The sequence below is a fragment of the Suillus discolor genome, assembly GCF_016758755.1.
Source record: "Suillus discolor strain FC423 chromosome Unknown F5147scaffold_46, whole genome shotgun sequence".
NCBI lineage: Eukaryota > Fungi > Basidiomycota > Agaricomycetes > Boletales > Suillaceae > Suillus > Suillus discolor.
This window is the reverse complement of record NW_024541293.1, coordinates 97487-112038: the sequence shown is the minus strand read 5'-3', so window position 1 is coordinate 112038 and position 14552 is coordinate 97487. Positions and strand designations below refer to the sequence as shown.

Here is a 14552-nt window from a genome sequence, read left to right as displayed (position 1 = left end):
CAATTATAGATACAGTCAGGAGCATTGTTCGTGCCTCGCTGTATCGTTGAACCTTCACCGGGCACATTGATTCGTTTTCTGGCCAGCCATCCTAGCGTAAAAACTCTGCGTATTATTCCACAACCTGCCGTGTCTTGGAGGATGCCTCGGGTCACCGCTCCTATCATCCCTACTATGTCTGTGTTGGGTGGACCTCTGACTCACGTCCTTCCTATCCTTCGACAGCATCGTAAATCACTGTCCCTCGAGTGCCTCGATATCTCGTTGCAGTCTGACGACGCGTCGCCCGATTATATGACTACCATTTTGCGATGCCTTGAGCATTGCAACAGTGTCGGATATCTCGCAATTCAATTACCCGTGCAGGGTCATTATCAGTCGACAATGATATGTCATCCAGGAACTCATTGTGCGGTCCCAATCGGACAATTAGAAATATTGTACCACTCACCAGGAGCTTCAGCCTGGTCGGGTGCTAGTTCGGAAGGGGATCCGCTGGTGATTAATATTTGTTTAAAGTGACCTTCCATACTCATCGTAGCTCCAGGAATTATCTGCGTCCTGGATTGGGGCCTTTTCTGAAATCAAGCGCGTCAGTATGCAAGGCGAATCAAGCAGGACTACAAAAAATCTTGTTCACTCTATATGCAGTTTTGTTGCAGATGATGTTCAAGTGTGTGTGCACCTGCAGAACTACCCTGGGTGAGCAACGGAGCTCGCAAACTAGCAGGAGAAACAAATAGAGTGTAAATCGAAACATATACACTACGATGGCTGCGGTCCATCAGCACCAGTAAATATTGTACTTAGCGAAACAGCAATTATGGATTACACCTCAAGTAGGGTTGGCTTGAGCCTCTAAATATCATAACAAAGTATAGGGCTGCTGCATGCTGGAGAACTACAGCATGCATAACTTCGTGAATATAATACAGAGACAGCTTCATACAAGTAGGGGAGGAATTATACATGATGTTGGGTACATAAACCACATTAATTAGTAGGGTGGGGTGAATGCCAATGTTTAACAGAACTGATCAGCACGTCACATTCTATGCAAATCACTGCTCAAAATTGAATATTGAAGCTAAGCTTTGAACCACGGCTGCAAATGAATATTGAAAAGCGTCAACCATCACTCAATCAAAACAGACTCACCCAACAGCCCGTCAACCTTGCACTCCTGGCGACATGCATGCATCTGCCTCGTATTTTGTACCAAGACGACTGAGCACAACTTCTCAGGTGGTTAGGTCCACGACTCGTAGACGATGGCATATCGTCGGAAAAGTTTAACTTGACAGCGGACGGAAGTTGAGTGTTTTTGATGCCCTCAAAGCCATCACGCCGGTGCTTTGGCTTGTTGGAAAGCAATGTACATGCTGAGCATATGACGCAAACTTACCATAAGTCGATCTCCTTGTCTCTTTTGCGTACCGATGCTGTATGAAAAAAAGACTATGTGCCATCTATTTAGAATCAGAAGGATCGTAACATTTCAGCGTGTAAGAAGAATGTCCAGACTGACATAAAATTTGCTTGATGACAATGGGGGAAAGGCTAGAAAAGCTAGAAAAGCATCGTTGTGGGTAAGAATGTCCAGATTTGCGCAAGAACGACTTGCCTCTGAATGAGTCTCGAAAATGTCGAGATGGTTGCACGATTACAGCGGGGAGAACAGCTGAACGAGCACTGCGAGATTCAGCGTGTAAGGCTTGAAAGTGTTGAGACTTACACAGAGAAGGGTCGTTGCGCAAGAAAAACGTTCAGACTCGCACAGGGAAGATTGTCTGAGAGTTGAGGATGCTGAATTATGTGCGATCTATTCAATATCAGAAATGGGCATAAAAGGAAAACTTGCCTGGTCGGGGTAGAGAAAAATCTCAACAGGCGTTGTGAGGTTCAATGTTCAGATTTCCACGAGAAAGATTAGCTGATCACAAAAATGCTGAAAAGCATCTTACGCGATTGAATTCAGTGTGATTAACGACACGCATGTTGAACAGCGATTAAATTAGAATCTCCTTTTGCTCTGAATGTAAGAGATAAATGGAAATGAATTGCATCGTTCCAATGAAACAAGCGTACAGACTGCCAAATAATTATTCCTTGATGAGTAGGCTGATGCAGGGAAGTACATTAACATCCTGCTCGATAGATGATCTAGATGTCTCGTCAGTAGGTGCGGTGATCAGACTGCAAGGAGATAATTCACCCCTTGGCGTTTTGCTCCAACAATGTAACAAATACCATGTTCGTCCATGCCCTCGAGAAATACTTAGTACTGATAAAGGAAGAGAATGATAACATACTCACTTCCAAAGCGAACTTCTTGTTTTGTAGGTGCCATCAAGACATTTCCCAATTCACTGTGACGAAAAGACATCATCCTGGAGGAGTGTTGCTTGGCTGCAGCTGTTGGTCTGGATAATCGAAGAGTCTCATGAATCCGAATGAATACTAGGCGTCATTGGACAAGAGCGAGTTCGAGCGACCCTCTTTGGTATGAAGAGGGAGAGCAATTAGAAGGCTTGTGCGACCGCTTTGCTATTTTGAACTCTGGGTAAGTGGTGCGGGTAGTGGCCTTACGACAGAAATAATAATTTCTTTGGCAATAATGGGCGATGGATCAGGCTGCCGAGCGCTCGAGTTGGTCTGTAAGTATTAGGGGGAGCAGTAGTGAAGCACCAGACTGCTCTTGGTCACAGAAAGGGGGAACAGTTGTGAAAGTGTTACATATGATACACGATGTAAACGGAAAATGATTTATGGTATTGAACCCTGAACTGCTGCCTCAGCTGCAGCCATATTGGGTGAAAACAATTATCACTTATTATTTACGTACTACACGCAATACAAAATGTATTTTAGAGAAAAACCGGATCTTGAATTGGAAGTGGTTATCGAGGCTCTTTGTGTCGAGTTAGGTGATCGAAGGATGATTGTGTTTGAATGCAACCAACCAGAATGGTAGATATAATGCTTATCATGCCGTCATTAGGGTGCCCACATGACCATGAGCAGTTCGGGACATAAGTCGGAAAAAAACGACAAGCTCACATTCACTTTGAATCAATGCAGACAAGGTTTTATTCGCTTCACCAACAAATACCGTCCCGGATCCGATCGTTTAATAATGAGTTCGCCGTGTCGCATTTGAGACCGTCGAACAATGAATACAATTACCAAGAGTATGGATAAAAAAGACAATGAACAACCATACTGCGATCGTGCATATTAAAAGACAAAGAATAAGAAGAAGCCAATAAAGACACTGTAAGTGGGCGACGACAGTGTCTCACATTACACTCAACATGTCTTCCTTTACTAAATGGATCAGGGCAAAATCAAATCAGTGCTATACGCTTCTTACTCGTCTGACTGCCTTCAGCGGGTCTGTCCACACGCTCGCAATTTCTAATGATGGGCAAGTGCTGGCATGTGGCGGTAAGTAACATCATGAATCACTCCGGAGGGGAGGGGCAGCACTGACAAATAACCAGGCACTGAGGGCGTCAAACTTTAAAATATCAATGCTCAGAAAGAACTCACCTGTTCGTCTCATCACCACGAGTCACGAGGGACCGTAAGCTGTGCGACTTGGACCTTAACTAGGCCAGCCGCCATGGAGACTCTTTGTTACGGAACTGGGCTAGGCTATGTCATGTTTTTGCGTCAAAGTGTCATGGATGTAAGTTTAGTCGGGCTTGGTTGAACCTTCCATTGACAGCTCAACAGAAACTCATTTGGCGTGTCCAAAAGTGTGGAACGAGGTCAATATCAGGAGGAACACATCTCGTCCATTTATGTGATCATATCGATAATATTGAGAAGTTGACCGCAGACCAAGAACTGCATGGGTCTGCAGCCAAGCAGCGGGGACAGCATCTGGGTACCTGAATATCTATGGGCGCAAAGGGTCAGTGACGATCGATGAAAAAAGCAGTGGGCGCACTTTTAAACTCCATATATCCCCCAAATTGTCTCTGTCTTCAGCTCCTCCTGGTCTAGCTGGCTGTCGAAGAAAGTTTGTACTTCGGTCCCTGCTCGTTAGCAAGGTGTAGTAGTATATGAAGCAGAAGCTCGTGCTGATATCGTCCATTTTGTCCTTCAGATAAGATTTCTGTAATCTGGAAATTACCGAGCTAAAAACCCATTGATGAGCTTCTCGAAGCCAGTGCGACCCAAAGAAGTATATCGCCTTTAAAAAAAGTAGTTAGTCTTGCTCTTCTAGAGCTTCTCAACATGCACTCGCTTCACACAGACCTCGTGCTCAGTGATTTTCCTGCCTGCACCATAAGTATGGCTTAGCTGCGTGGACCGCGTGAGCCACAGCTCGTCTTCCTTTGCAATGATACTGTGCTCTGCATAATGCTAATGCATGGTTGTCTGGGGTGTCTCACGTACATGGAGATGGAAAACATTGTTATAGGTATATGCACAGCCTTCATCTATTTGAAACCAGAAGGGTTGTGAGATTTCAGCGCATACGAATGATGTTCAGACTTGCAGATGACTTACCCGATTACGCTAAACAAGTCTTGAGAGTACTGAGATTTGTAATAATAAATTCGCCCGTTTACAGCGATGAAGGCAGCTGGACTGGATAGGTGATCAAAGTAACTTTCCTTTCACTTTCAATTTTGTGTGCCAGAGATAAATGGAAAAGGAAGACCCACCCCGTACCAATAGAACAACTGCCAGTGGAATTCCGTGTCTAGTGCGCAGATCTCAGTAGAGCCTTGTAAAGTTTTATGTCGATACGAAGACTCGGTTCGATGGTCATTTTGACTCTGTGTAGGAAGTAGAAAGGCGGGGCACGAAGGAAAGTAGGTCGTGACCGGGTATTCACATGCAGGACTACTCAGGGTTCAGCTAAAGTTGCACCGACACTGAGAGCTACAGAGCCAGTGTATATTGCACGTGGGCGTGGTAAAGGGCACTGAAGTCTAAAGATCCAGTCTGTTGAAGAAATTAGGTGCAAGTCCGAATGAGAATGGGATAGGATCAGTTTTGGTCATTTCAGCCATCACTGTTGAACTCACCGCAGGCTGGTCTTCTGGTTTTGATACACCCGTGGGCGATCCGAGCGACCGTAGTGCTCACAGTCGATTATGAGTGGGCGACGATGAACATGGTTTGGTTGATGGTTGGAAAAGTCTTGGCGACCAAAACATCGGGTAACATTATTGATAACCCACAATGAGTCAATAGTACAATAGCTTACATGAATAAAAATAATCACAAACAATTTTGGGATCGGACTTTACTAGTACACGAGGTTGATCTGATCAGGTTAAAACCTTTAGTCGCACCACGCACCCAAATAGACTACTGCTACCGTATGTGTTGATTTGCTGCATGTTCGTTGCGCTCACTGGTCTTCGTGGCCAATGCTGCCATCCTGAAAGGCTGACCCTAGCTCGATTCCGGAATCCAGATTCGACCTTTGCGTTCTTCTCTAGGTAAAACAATGTTATCGTCTTTGCCCTTGGCAACTAATATTGTTGCAGTTGCAGTTGCTCCTTGCAAACCTTTATGTTTGGAAGTTTGGGCTACTCGCTGTACGTTGCAACGGTGCACACCATTAAAGAACGCCGCTGGCGTGTGGACTATAGCCTTGCCCAAAAATGAACAATGCTAGCTGTTCCATTTCGCACAAAAGACATGCCTTTGTTGCGGGCAGAGTTTGGCCATCTGGACATTGCTGTCACCCTCACATGCCTATTTGAGGCAGGTTATTCTTAGATTTATACTAAAACCTGGCTTCTCTACTCAAGTGCTGTCGGAATGAATAGTGGGACTAGCGAGAAAATATCCTCGCAAAATAAGACTATCGTCGCAGAGGAGCTCAAGGACATTGAGCAGGACATTGAGCTCTGAAAAGAAGGGATTCTGAAGTGCGTTCGTCTTTCACAGAGCTGCGTAGAACCAACTGAGATTCTACGTGACAAGGCTGCAGGCAGCTGCAGAAGATCACCGACATGTACTTTCCAAAAAGAAGGAATCAACCGTTATACAAGAGACAGATAAACTCATGCCACTGGATGCATTGGGAATCATAATGGTATCACATGGGGAAGAATTTGGAGATGAATCTGCTTTCGGTACGCCAACACTCATTTGTCGATTTAGTTTCCTTTAGTTGATATATTCAGGGACATCACTGGTGAAGTTGGATAAAGCCCATTGCAAGGTTGCCACTCTGCAGGAGGTGTTCTCCCTTACTTTTCAGGATACCTTCATCACCTCCTGCCAGAACTTCGTTCAAGACATAAAGGACTATGAACACCAGCGGAAGAAGCTGGAGAGTAGGAGGTAAGATAAGCTAGTGTTCCTGCCGTCTTGAAGGTGCTTGCTCTGTGTTCAACAGGCTGAGCTATGACGCCGCTATGGCGTGCTAATTTGTAGAAGTTTTTCGGGAACATGAGTTGAGTTCTTCAGCTCATTTAGATATGCTATGTTAGTGACGTTAGAAGCGTGATGGACATGCTCTTCCTGATGACATGCACTTCTCAAGCAGGCAACTTGTTACCCTTTTCTTAAAACTGAAACTCTCAGTATGTGCGATCATTTTCGTGAGGACATGAATTGACATATGTAATACCCCCAGTTGAAGATGCATGGACAACCTGTCAGGTTGAATGAGAACGGTGACAGAGAGGTCGACGAGCGATTTTGGGCACAGGCTGCGGCAAACCAAGCTGCAGGACGTGCTGCTGCTGAAAATGATGAAAGTAAGAATACTGTGCACTCACGCTTTGCTCCGCAAGCTGGTGATGGACTAAATATACCCTTCAGTGACCGGTTCTTCAACTATGACGACGACCCGGGCTCTGATAATGATTTTGATGGCGACGGTGCAGCGCTACAGGATGTTGGAGAGCAGAATCTCTTAGCTGGCATGCAAGGTCGGACGCGGCGGGTTCGACCAGAATTTGTCAATTGTGCCAAGCGTGTCAGACGAGGAAGCTGAAAGAACATATTTGAAAAGGCTTGGACACCAAGGTCAGGAAGCCGGAGGAAGACGAAGAAGAGAAGACGATGATATGGTTTGTCTCTTTCAAATTGCCCCTCCTTTTCTGCTCACCTGCTTATAGGATGTTGGCGACACATCTCTTACTAACCCCAAAGAACTTACGTTTAGTTCATCTCAACCATCGACGTCATCACCTGCTGTGAATGAACCAACCTCGTCCAAACAAAATACATCTTCATCAAATGCTGACTTTGAAGCTGACTTTGCGAAATCTCTCGCTGAAGACATGGAGGCTCTTTGGCGCAGTTTTGCGCAACAAGGAGTGAATGAAGGTTTAACCAATGAAGACAAGACTGCAGAACAACGAGAAGAGCGGGAGCGCACGCTCGCAGCAGCTTGGGAAGCCATGCTGATAGAAGGGATGGATGGCGCGACCGACCCAGCGCTCACACAGGGAGCACCTATTGCCCCGAAAACTGGTGAAAAGGACAACTTCCAATCACGCATCTGGAACACTATGAACAAGCTCAAGGAGAGCGAGTCAGGCTTGAAGTCATCGGATCCAAGCAGTTCTGCTACTAGTGCTGATTCACTCGAGGCACTTCTATCTCAATTCAGAGACGATGATGAAGAAGAGATGCAGGGTGTCCTAGAATCCATGATAGGCCAGCTTATGGGCAAGGACGTCCTGTACGAACCCTTGAAAGAACTCTTGGATAAGGTAGGCCTGTTCTTGACATAACGAAATCTCTGATTTTTTTTTTCCCTTCGTCATATATGCAGTTCCTGGTCTACCTCAAGGCCAACGCAACTACATCAACGTCCGATGATAAGTCACGCTACGATGCGCAGATCATCTGCATGAAGCAACTCCTCAAAATTTTTGAATCGAAAGATTATGCTGATGACAATGACAAGACAAGAATGAAAATCGTCGACCTCATGGGCGAGGTGCGTTAGCTCCAAATCTACTAAACTTGACATAGCATTGACATCGCCGGTACAATCACAGCTTTAAAAACACGGGTCTCCCCCAGAGGAAATCATGGGCCCTTTACCCCCTGCATTGAACATGGGCATTGATGGTATGCCAAATATGCCAGATAACTGTGTTATCAGTTGAATGCATATCAGCCGAGGGAATGATAACTTTAAGGGAATACCTGAGCTTGTAGGCTACATCAACATCGTATACTTATGAAAGCAATGTTCTGATTTTGGTTCATGTCAGTTCGATCTCTGGGGACCGGTGGACCCTTCGCCCTGTGATGCTACTACATTGATGGCTTAGCGACTTGGGGTTTGAATCGTGCTCTAGAGTTCTTCCGGACGACTGGGAACTCATTTATCACGCACATGATGAAGTCGGTGCCGAAGGACAAGATGGAAGATATCAACACGAGCTTCTGTTTCATATGCCTACTACACCTTGCTGATGAGCAGGGACTGAAGCTACAAACTTCTCTCGACAACCAGCTAGACCAGAAGGAGAATGAAGTTATGAACTCTGAAGACAGAGACAAAGTGGGGGATATAAGTGTGCCCGCTGCTTTTTTCATTGATCATCACTGACCCTTTGCGCCCTATGATAGGTATTCCACTGCTCGGTTTGGACTGCGGTCGACTTTTTCTATTTCCATATGCTACTGTGTCGTTATTGCTTTTTCTTATTCCACTACCGCCAAATTGAAAAGATATCTTAAAGTTCTATCAATGATTTGTCTTTTACTGTTTGCGATCACCACAGTACACTTGTTCATTGTCTTTTCACACGTGCTCTTGGTATCATAATTATTGTTGCCCTCGAAACGCGGCGAGCATATACAGACAAAGTTCAATATTAATCATTGGTTATGATCGGGGAAGAACAAATGATTCAATCTGGAGCTTCAAGTCATCTAAGCATAGTTTTTGGATTAGCACGTATCGGTCGTCAACTGCGATGATGCGCCTGCGACGAACAATTGAAGGCGACATTTAGAGCAAAACAGCACTGACTCAAGCTGCGATTTATAAAAATGACAAGTCAGTTCGGTGGCTCGATTGTATTGTTGATCGATCCATGGAGTCGAAAACACTTTCTCCGAGTCGCCGGAAGACTAGCGCAATGCATACGAAACGCTTCGAGCCATACCATCGACCTTCAAAACATATCAGGGCATCGGAAAACTCATCCACAGCACCTCTAGCGAAGACAATGGCTGTATATTTTGACGAGTCTGAGGCCCCACATCTTGTGAGTGAAGGCTGTTCATTCACGACTCTGACTTAACGCTACACTCACAGTCGATTGTGGGAAATGATGTCTGGATGGGATCCGCAATGTGTATTGATTCGCCTAACAATCATTCAACTGCCGGGATGTCAGAATGCCAGTGTGCGCTAAACATGAACGTTGGCACTGCAGATGAGGTGAGTTGTCAATGTTAAACCGTGCCTACATTATCTTATGCTTCTGTGAGGTTCCAACCCTCGCTGTCATGCTACCAGCAGACATCTCGATGATCGGTGTCACCGATGACGTCACCAAAAATCGGGCCACAAAGGACCAGTCATCAAGTAAAAGAAAAGTTACTCAGCACTTGCACAAGACAGTACAGAACTGTATCAAGTGTCACTGTAAGATAGGGCATCCCACTACTGATTACTTGCGCATGTGCATTGATACGGCGCTCCAAGCTGCGTTGGAGAGTGTAGATATCGAAGATATTATGCTCGGTTGTGATTTGAAAGCTGCTAATCTCATGAAAAAAAATGCCGAAGGGAAACAAGATGTAAGTCGGAGAATTGTCTTCAGGGAAATATCTGGGTGACAGTCAATTAGAGCCTTATAACCACGGATCATGCACCTGCTGTAACGCACATCTTCAATAGTGTGAAATGCAGATTGCTGTGCCTCGGAACAGCATCAAACCCGACATCTGAGGCTTCAGGGATGATGTACCGGGCAGGTGCGTTGAAGACATGTTTAAGAAAGAAGCGACTGCTGATAAACATGAGCTAGGATTCCCTCTAGGAATGCCAGGGGCATATCCAACTGTATCGGAGACGGTGAACAAAAGTCATTACTGATACAAATGAACTAGGACCTCCTGGCAGCATGCGGGTCTCGATAATACAAAATGTTGAGCCGCACAAACATGGAATTTTCAAACAGATAGTCTATTCCAAATGCAAAGAAGAACAAGCTAAGTCTGTCCCTCATCCCTGGGCTATCCTGGAGGAAGGGACGTGTGTTGTCAATCTCCATACTTCACCGCTGCCAATTATGAACCATGGAACAGTTGCCATCGCTGTTGTGCAACACTGCTCAGAATAAGTTTCTTAGAAGTCCCTTATATGCATTGCGCTAGTCTTCCGGCGACTCGGAGAAAGTGTTTTCGACTCCATGGATCGATCAACAATACAATCGAGCCACCGAACTGACTTGTCATTTTTATAAATCGCAGCTTGAGTCAGTGCTGTTTTGCTCTAAATGTCGCCTTCAATTGTTCGTCGCAGGCGCATCATCGCAGTTGACGACCGATACGTGCTAATCCAAAAACTATGCTTAGATGACTTGAAGCTCCAGATTGAATCATTTGTTCTTCCCCGATCATAACCAATGATTAATATTGAACTTTGTCTGTATATGCTCGCCGCGTTTCGAGGGCAACAATAATTATGATACCAAGAGCACGTGTGAAAAGACAATGAACAAGTGTACTGTGGTGATCGCAAACAGTAAAAGACAAATCATTGATAGAACTTTAAGATATCTTTTCAATTTGGCGGTAGTGGAATAAGAAAAAGCAATAACGACACAGTAGCATATGGAAATAGAAAAAGTCGACCGCAGTCCAAACCGAGCAGTGGAATACCTATCATAGGGCGCAAAGGGTCAGTGATGATCAATGAAAAAAGCAGCGGGCACACTTATATCCCCCACTTTGTCTCTGTCTTCAGAGTTCATAACTTCATTCTCCTTCTGGTCTAGCTGGTTGTCGAGAGAAGTTTGTAGCTTCAGTCCCTGCTCATCAGCAAGGTGTAGTAGGCATATGAAACAGAAGCTCGTGTTGATATCTTCCATCTTGTCCTTCGGCACCGACTTCATCATGTGCGTGATAAATGAGTTCCCAGTCGTCCGGAAGAACTCTAGAGCACGATTCAAACCCCAAGTCGCTAAGCCATCAATGTAGTAGCATCACAGGGCGAAGGGTCCACCGGTCCCCAGAGATCGAACTGACATGAACCAAAATCAGAACATTGCTTTCATAAGTATACGATGTTGATGTAGCCTACAAGCTCAGGTATTCCCTTAAAGTTATCATTCCCTCGGCTGATATGCATTCAACTGATAACACAGTTATCTGGCATATTTGGCATACCATCAATGCCCATGTTCAATGCAGGGGGTAAAGGGCCCATGATTTCCTCTGGGGGAGACCCGTGTTTTTAAAGCTGTGATTGTACCGGCGATGTCAATGCTATGTCAAGTTTAGTAGATTTGGAGCTAACGCACCTCGCCCATGAGGTCGACGATTTTCATTCTTGTCTTGTCATTGTCATCAGCATAATCTTTCGATTCAAAAATTTTGAGGAGTTGCTTCATGCAGATGATCTGCGCATCGTAGCGTGACTTATCATCGGACGTTGATGTAGTTGCGTTGGCCTTGAGGTAGACCAGGAACTGCATATATGACGAAGGGAAAAAAAAAATCAGAGATTTCGTTATGTCAAGAACAGGCCTACCTTATCCAAGAGTTCTTTCAAGGGTTCGTACAGGACGTCCTTGCCCATAAGCTGGCCTATCATGGATTCTAGGACACCCTGCATCTCTTCTTCATCATCGTCTCTGAATTGAGATAGAAGTGCCTCGAGTGAATCAGCACTAGTAGCAGAACTGCTTGGATCCGATGACTTCAAGCCTGACTCGCTCTCCTTGAGCTTGTTCATAGTGTTCCAGATGCGTGATTGGAAGTTGTCCTTTTCACCAGTTTTCGGGGCAATAGGTGCTCCCTGTGTGAGCGCTGGGTCGGTCGCGCCATCCATCCCTTCTATCAGCATGGCTTCCCAAGCTGCTGCGAGCGTGCGCTCCCGCTCTTCTCGTTGTTCTGCAGTCTTGTCTTCATTGGTTAAACCTTCATTCACTCCTTGTTGCGCAAAACTGCGCCAAAGAGCCTCCATGTCTTCAGCGAGAGATTTCGCAAAGTCAGCTTCAAAGTCAGCATTTGATGAAGATGTATTTTGTTTGGACGAGGTTGGTTCATTCACAGCAGGTGATGACGTCGATGGTTGAGATGAACTAAACGTAAGTTCTTTGGGGTTAGTAAGAGATGTGTCGCCAACATCCTATAAGCAGGTGAGCAGAAAAGGAGGGGCAATTTGAAAGAGACAAACCATATCATCGTCTTCTCTTCTTCGTCTTCCTCCGGCTTCCTGACCTTGGTGTCCAAGCCTTTTCAAATATGTTCTTTCAGCTTCCTCGTCTGACACGCTTGGCACAATTGACAAATTCTGGTCGAACCCGCCGCGTCCGACCTTGCATGCCAGCTAAGAGATTCTGCTCTCCAACATCCTGTAGCGCTGCACCGTCGCCATCAAAATCATTATCAGAGCCCGGGTCGTCGTCATAGTTGAAGAACCGGTCACTGAAGGGTATATTTAGTCCATCACCAGCTTGCGGAGCAAAGCGTGAGTGCACAGTATTCTTACTTTCATCATTTTCAGCAGCAGCACGTCCTGCAGCTTGGTTTGCCGCAGCCTGTGCCCAAAATCGCTCGTCGACCTCTCTGTCACCGTTCTCATTCAACCTGACAGGTTGTCCATGCATCTTCAACTGGGGGTATTACATATGTCAATTCATGTCCTCACGAAAATGATCGCACATACTGAGAGTTTCAGTTTTAAGAAAAGGGTAACAAGTTGCCTGCTTGAGAAGTGCATGTCATCAGGAAGAGCATGTCCATCACGCTTCTAACGTCACTAACATAGCATATCTAAATGAGCTGAAGAACTCAACTCATGTTCCCGAAAAACTTCTACAAATTAGCACGCCATAGCGGCGTCATAGCTCAGCCTGTTGAACACAGAGCAAGCACCTTCAAGACGGCAGGAACACTAGCTTATCTTACCTCCTACTCTCCAGCTTCTTCCGCTGGTGTTCATAGTCCTTTATGTCTTGAACGAAGTTCTGGCAGGAGGTGATGAAGGTATCCTGAAAAGTAAGGGAGAACACCTCCTGCAGAGTGGCAACCTTGCAATGGGCTTTATCCAACTTCACCAGTGATGTCCCTGAATATATCAACTAAAGGAAACTAAATCGACAAATGAGTGTTGGCGTACCGAAAGCAGATTCATCTCCAAATTCTTCCCCATGTGATACCATTATGATTCCCAATGCATCCAGTGGCATGAGTTTATCTGTCTCTTGTATAACGGTTGATTCCTTCTTTTTGGAAAGTACATGTCGGTGATCTTCTGCAGCTGCCTGCAGCCTTGTCACGTAGAATCTCAGTTGGTTCTACGCAGCTCTGTGAAAGACGAACGCACTTCAGAATCCCTTCTTTTCAGAGCTCAATGTCCTGCTCAATGTCCTTGAGCTCCTCTGCGACGATAGTCTTATTTTGCGAGGATATTTTCTCGCTAGTCCCACTATTCATTCCGACAGCACTTGAGTAGAGAAGCCAGGTTTTAGTATAAATCTAAGAATAACCTGCCTCAAATAGGCATGTGAGGGTGACAGCAATGTCCAGATGGCCAAACTCTGCCCGCAACAAAGGCATGTCTTTTGTGCGAAATGGAACAGCTAGCATTGTTCATTTTTGGGCAAGGCTATAGTCCACACGCCAGCGGCGTTCTTTAATGGTGTGCACCGTTGCAACGTACAGCGAGTAGCCCAAACTTCCAAACATAAAGGTTTGCAAGGAGCAACTGCAACTGCAACAATATTAGTTGCCAAGGGCAAAGACGATAACATTGTTTTACCTAGAGAAGAACGCAAAGGTCGAATCTGGATTCCGGAATCGAGCTAGGGTCAGCCTTTCAGGATGGCAGCATTGGCCACGAAGACCAGTGAGCGCAACGAACATGCAGCAAATCAACACATACGGTAGCAGTAGTCTATTTGGGTGCGTGGTGCGACTAAAGGTTTTAACCTGATCAGATCAACCTCGTGTACTAGTAAAGTCCGATCCCAAAATTGTTTGTGATTATTTTTATTCATGTAAGCTATTGTACTATTGACTCATTGTGGGTTATCAATAATGTTACCCGATGTTTTGGTCGCCAAGACTTTTCCAACCATCAACCAAACCATGTTCATCGTCGCCCACTCATAATCGACTGTGAGCACTACGGTCGCTCGGATCGCCCACGGGTGTATCAAAACCAGAAGACCAGCCTGCGGTGAGTTCAACAGTGATGGCTGAAATGACCAAAACTGATCCTATCCCATTCTCATTCGGACTTGCACCTAATTTCTTCAACAGACTGGATCTTTAGACTTCAGTGCCCTTTACCACGCCCACGTGCAATATACACTGGCTCTGTAGCTCTCAGTGTCGGTGCAACTTTAGCTGAACCCTGAGTAGTC

At 45.4% G+C, this 14552-nt stretch overlaps 3 protein-coding genes across 3 annotated transcripts; 2 read left to right on the top strand and 1 right to left on the bottom strand.

Moving 5' to 3' along the window:
• Nucleotides 1-7265: 7265 nt before the first annotated feature.
• On the top strand, nt 7266-8148 carry F5147DRAFT_706878 (Pex19 protein; the record flags this gene model as incomplete). The annotated part of the gene is made up of 2 exons (XM_041438031.1): nt 7266-7700; nt 7763-8148. The coding sequence occupies 2 exons, from the start codon at nt 7266-7268 to the stop codon at nt 7937-7939; spliced, it is 612 nt and encodes a 203-aa protein (XP_041290287.1). The 3' UTR covers nt 7940-8148.
• A 938-nt stretch (nt 8149-9086) lies between these two features.
• Nucleotides 9087-10298, top strand: F5147DRAFT_654902 (uncharacterized protein; the record flags this gene model as incomplete). The annotated part of the gene is made up of 5 exons (XM_041433916.1): nt 9087-9215; nt 9266-9391; nt 9442-9753; nt 9804-9930; nt 10066-10298. The coding sequence occupies 5 exons, from the start codon at nt 9087-9089 to the stop codon at nt 10296-10298; spliced, it is 927 nt and encodes a 308-aa protein (XP_041290286.1).
• Nucleotides 10299-11262: 964 nt separating this feature from the next.
• Nucleotides 11263-12145, bottom strand: F5147DRAFT_706877 (Pex19 protein; the record flags this gene model as incomplete). Its single annotated transcript, XM_041438030.1, has 2 exons — nt 11263-11648; nt 11711-12145. The coding sequence occupies 2 exons, from the start codon at nt 12143-12145 to the stop codon at nt 11472-11474; spliced, it is 612 nt and encodes a 203-aa protein (XP_041290285.1). The 3' UTR covers nt 11263-11471.
• Between the last annotated feature and the right edge of the window lie 2407 nt (nt 12146-14552).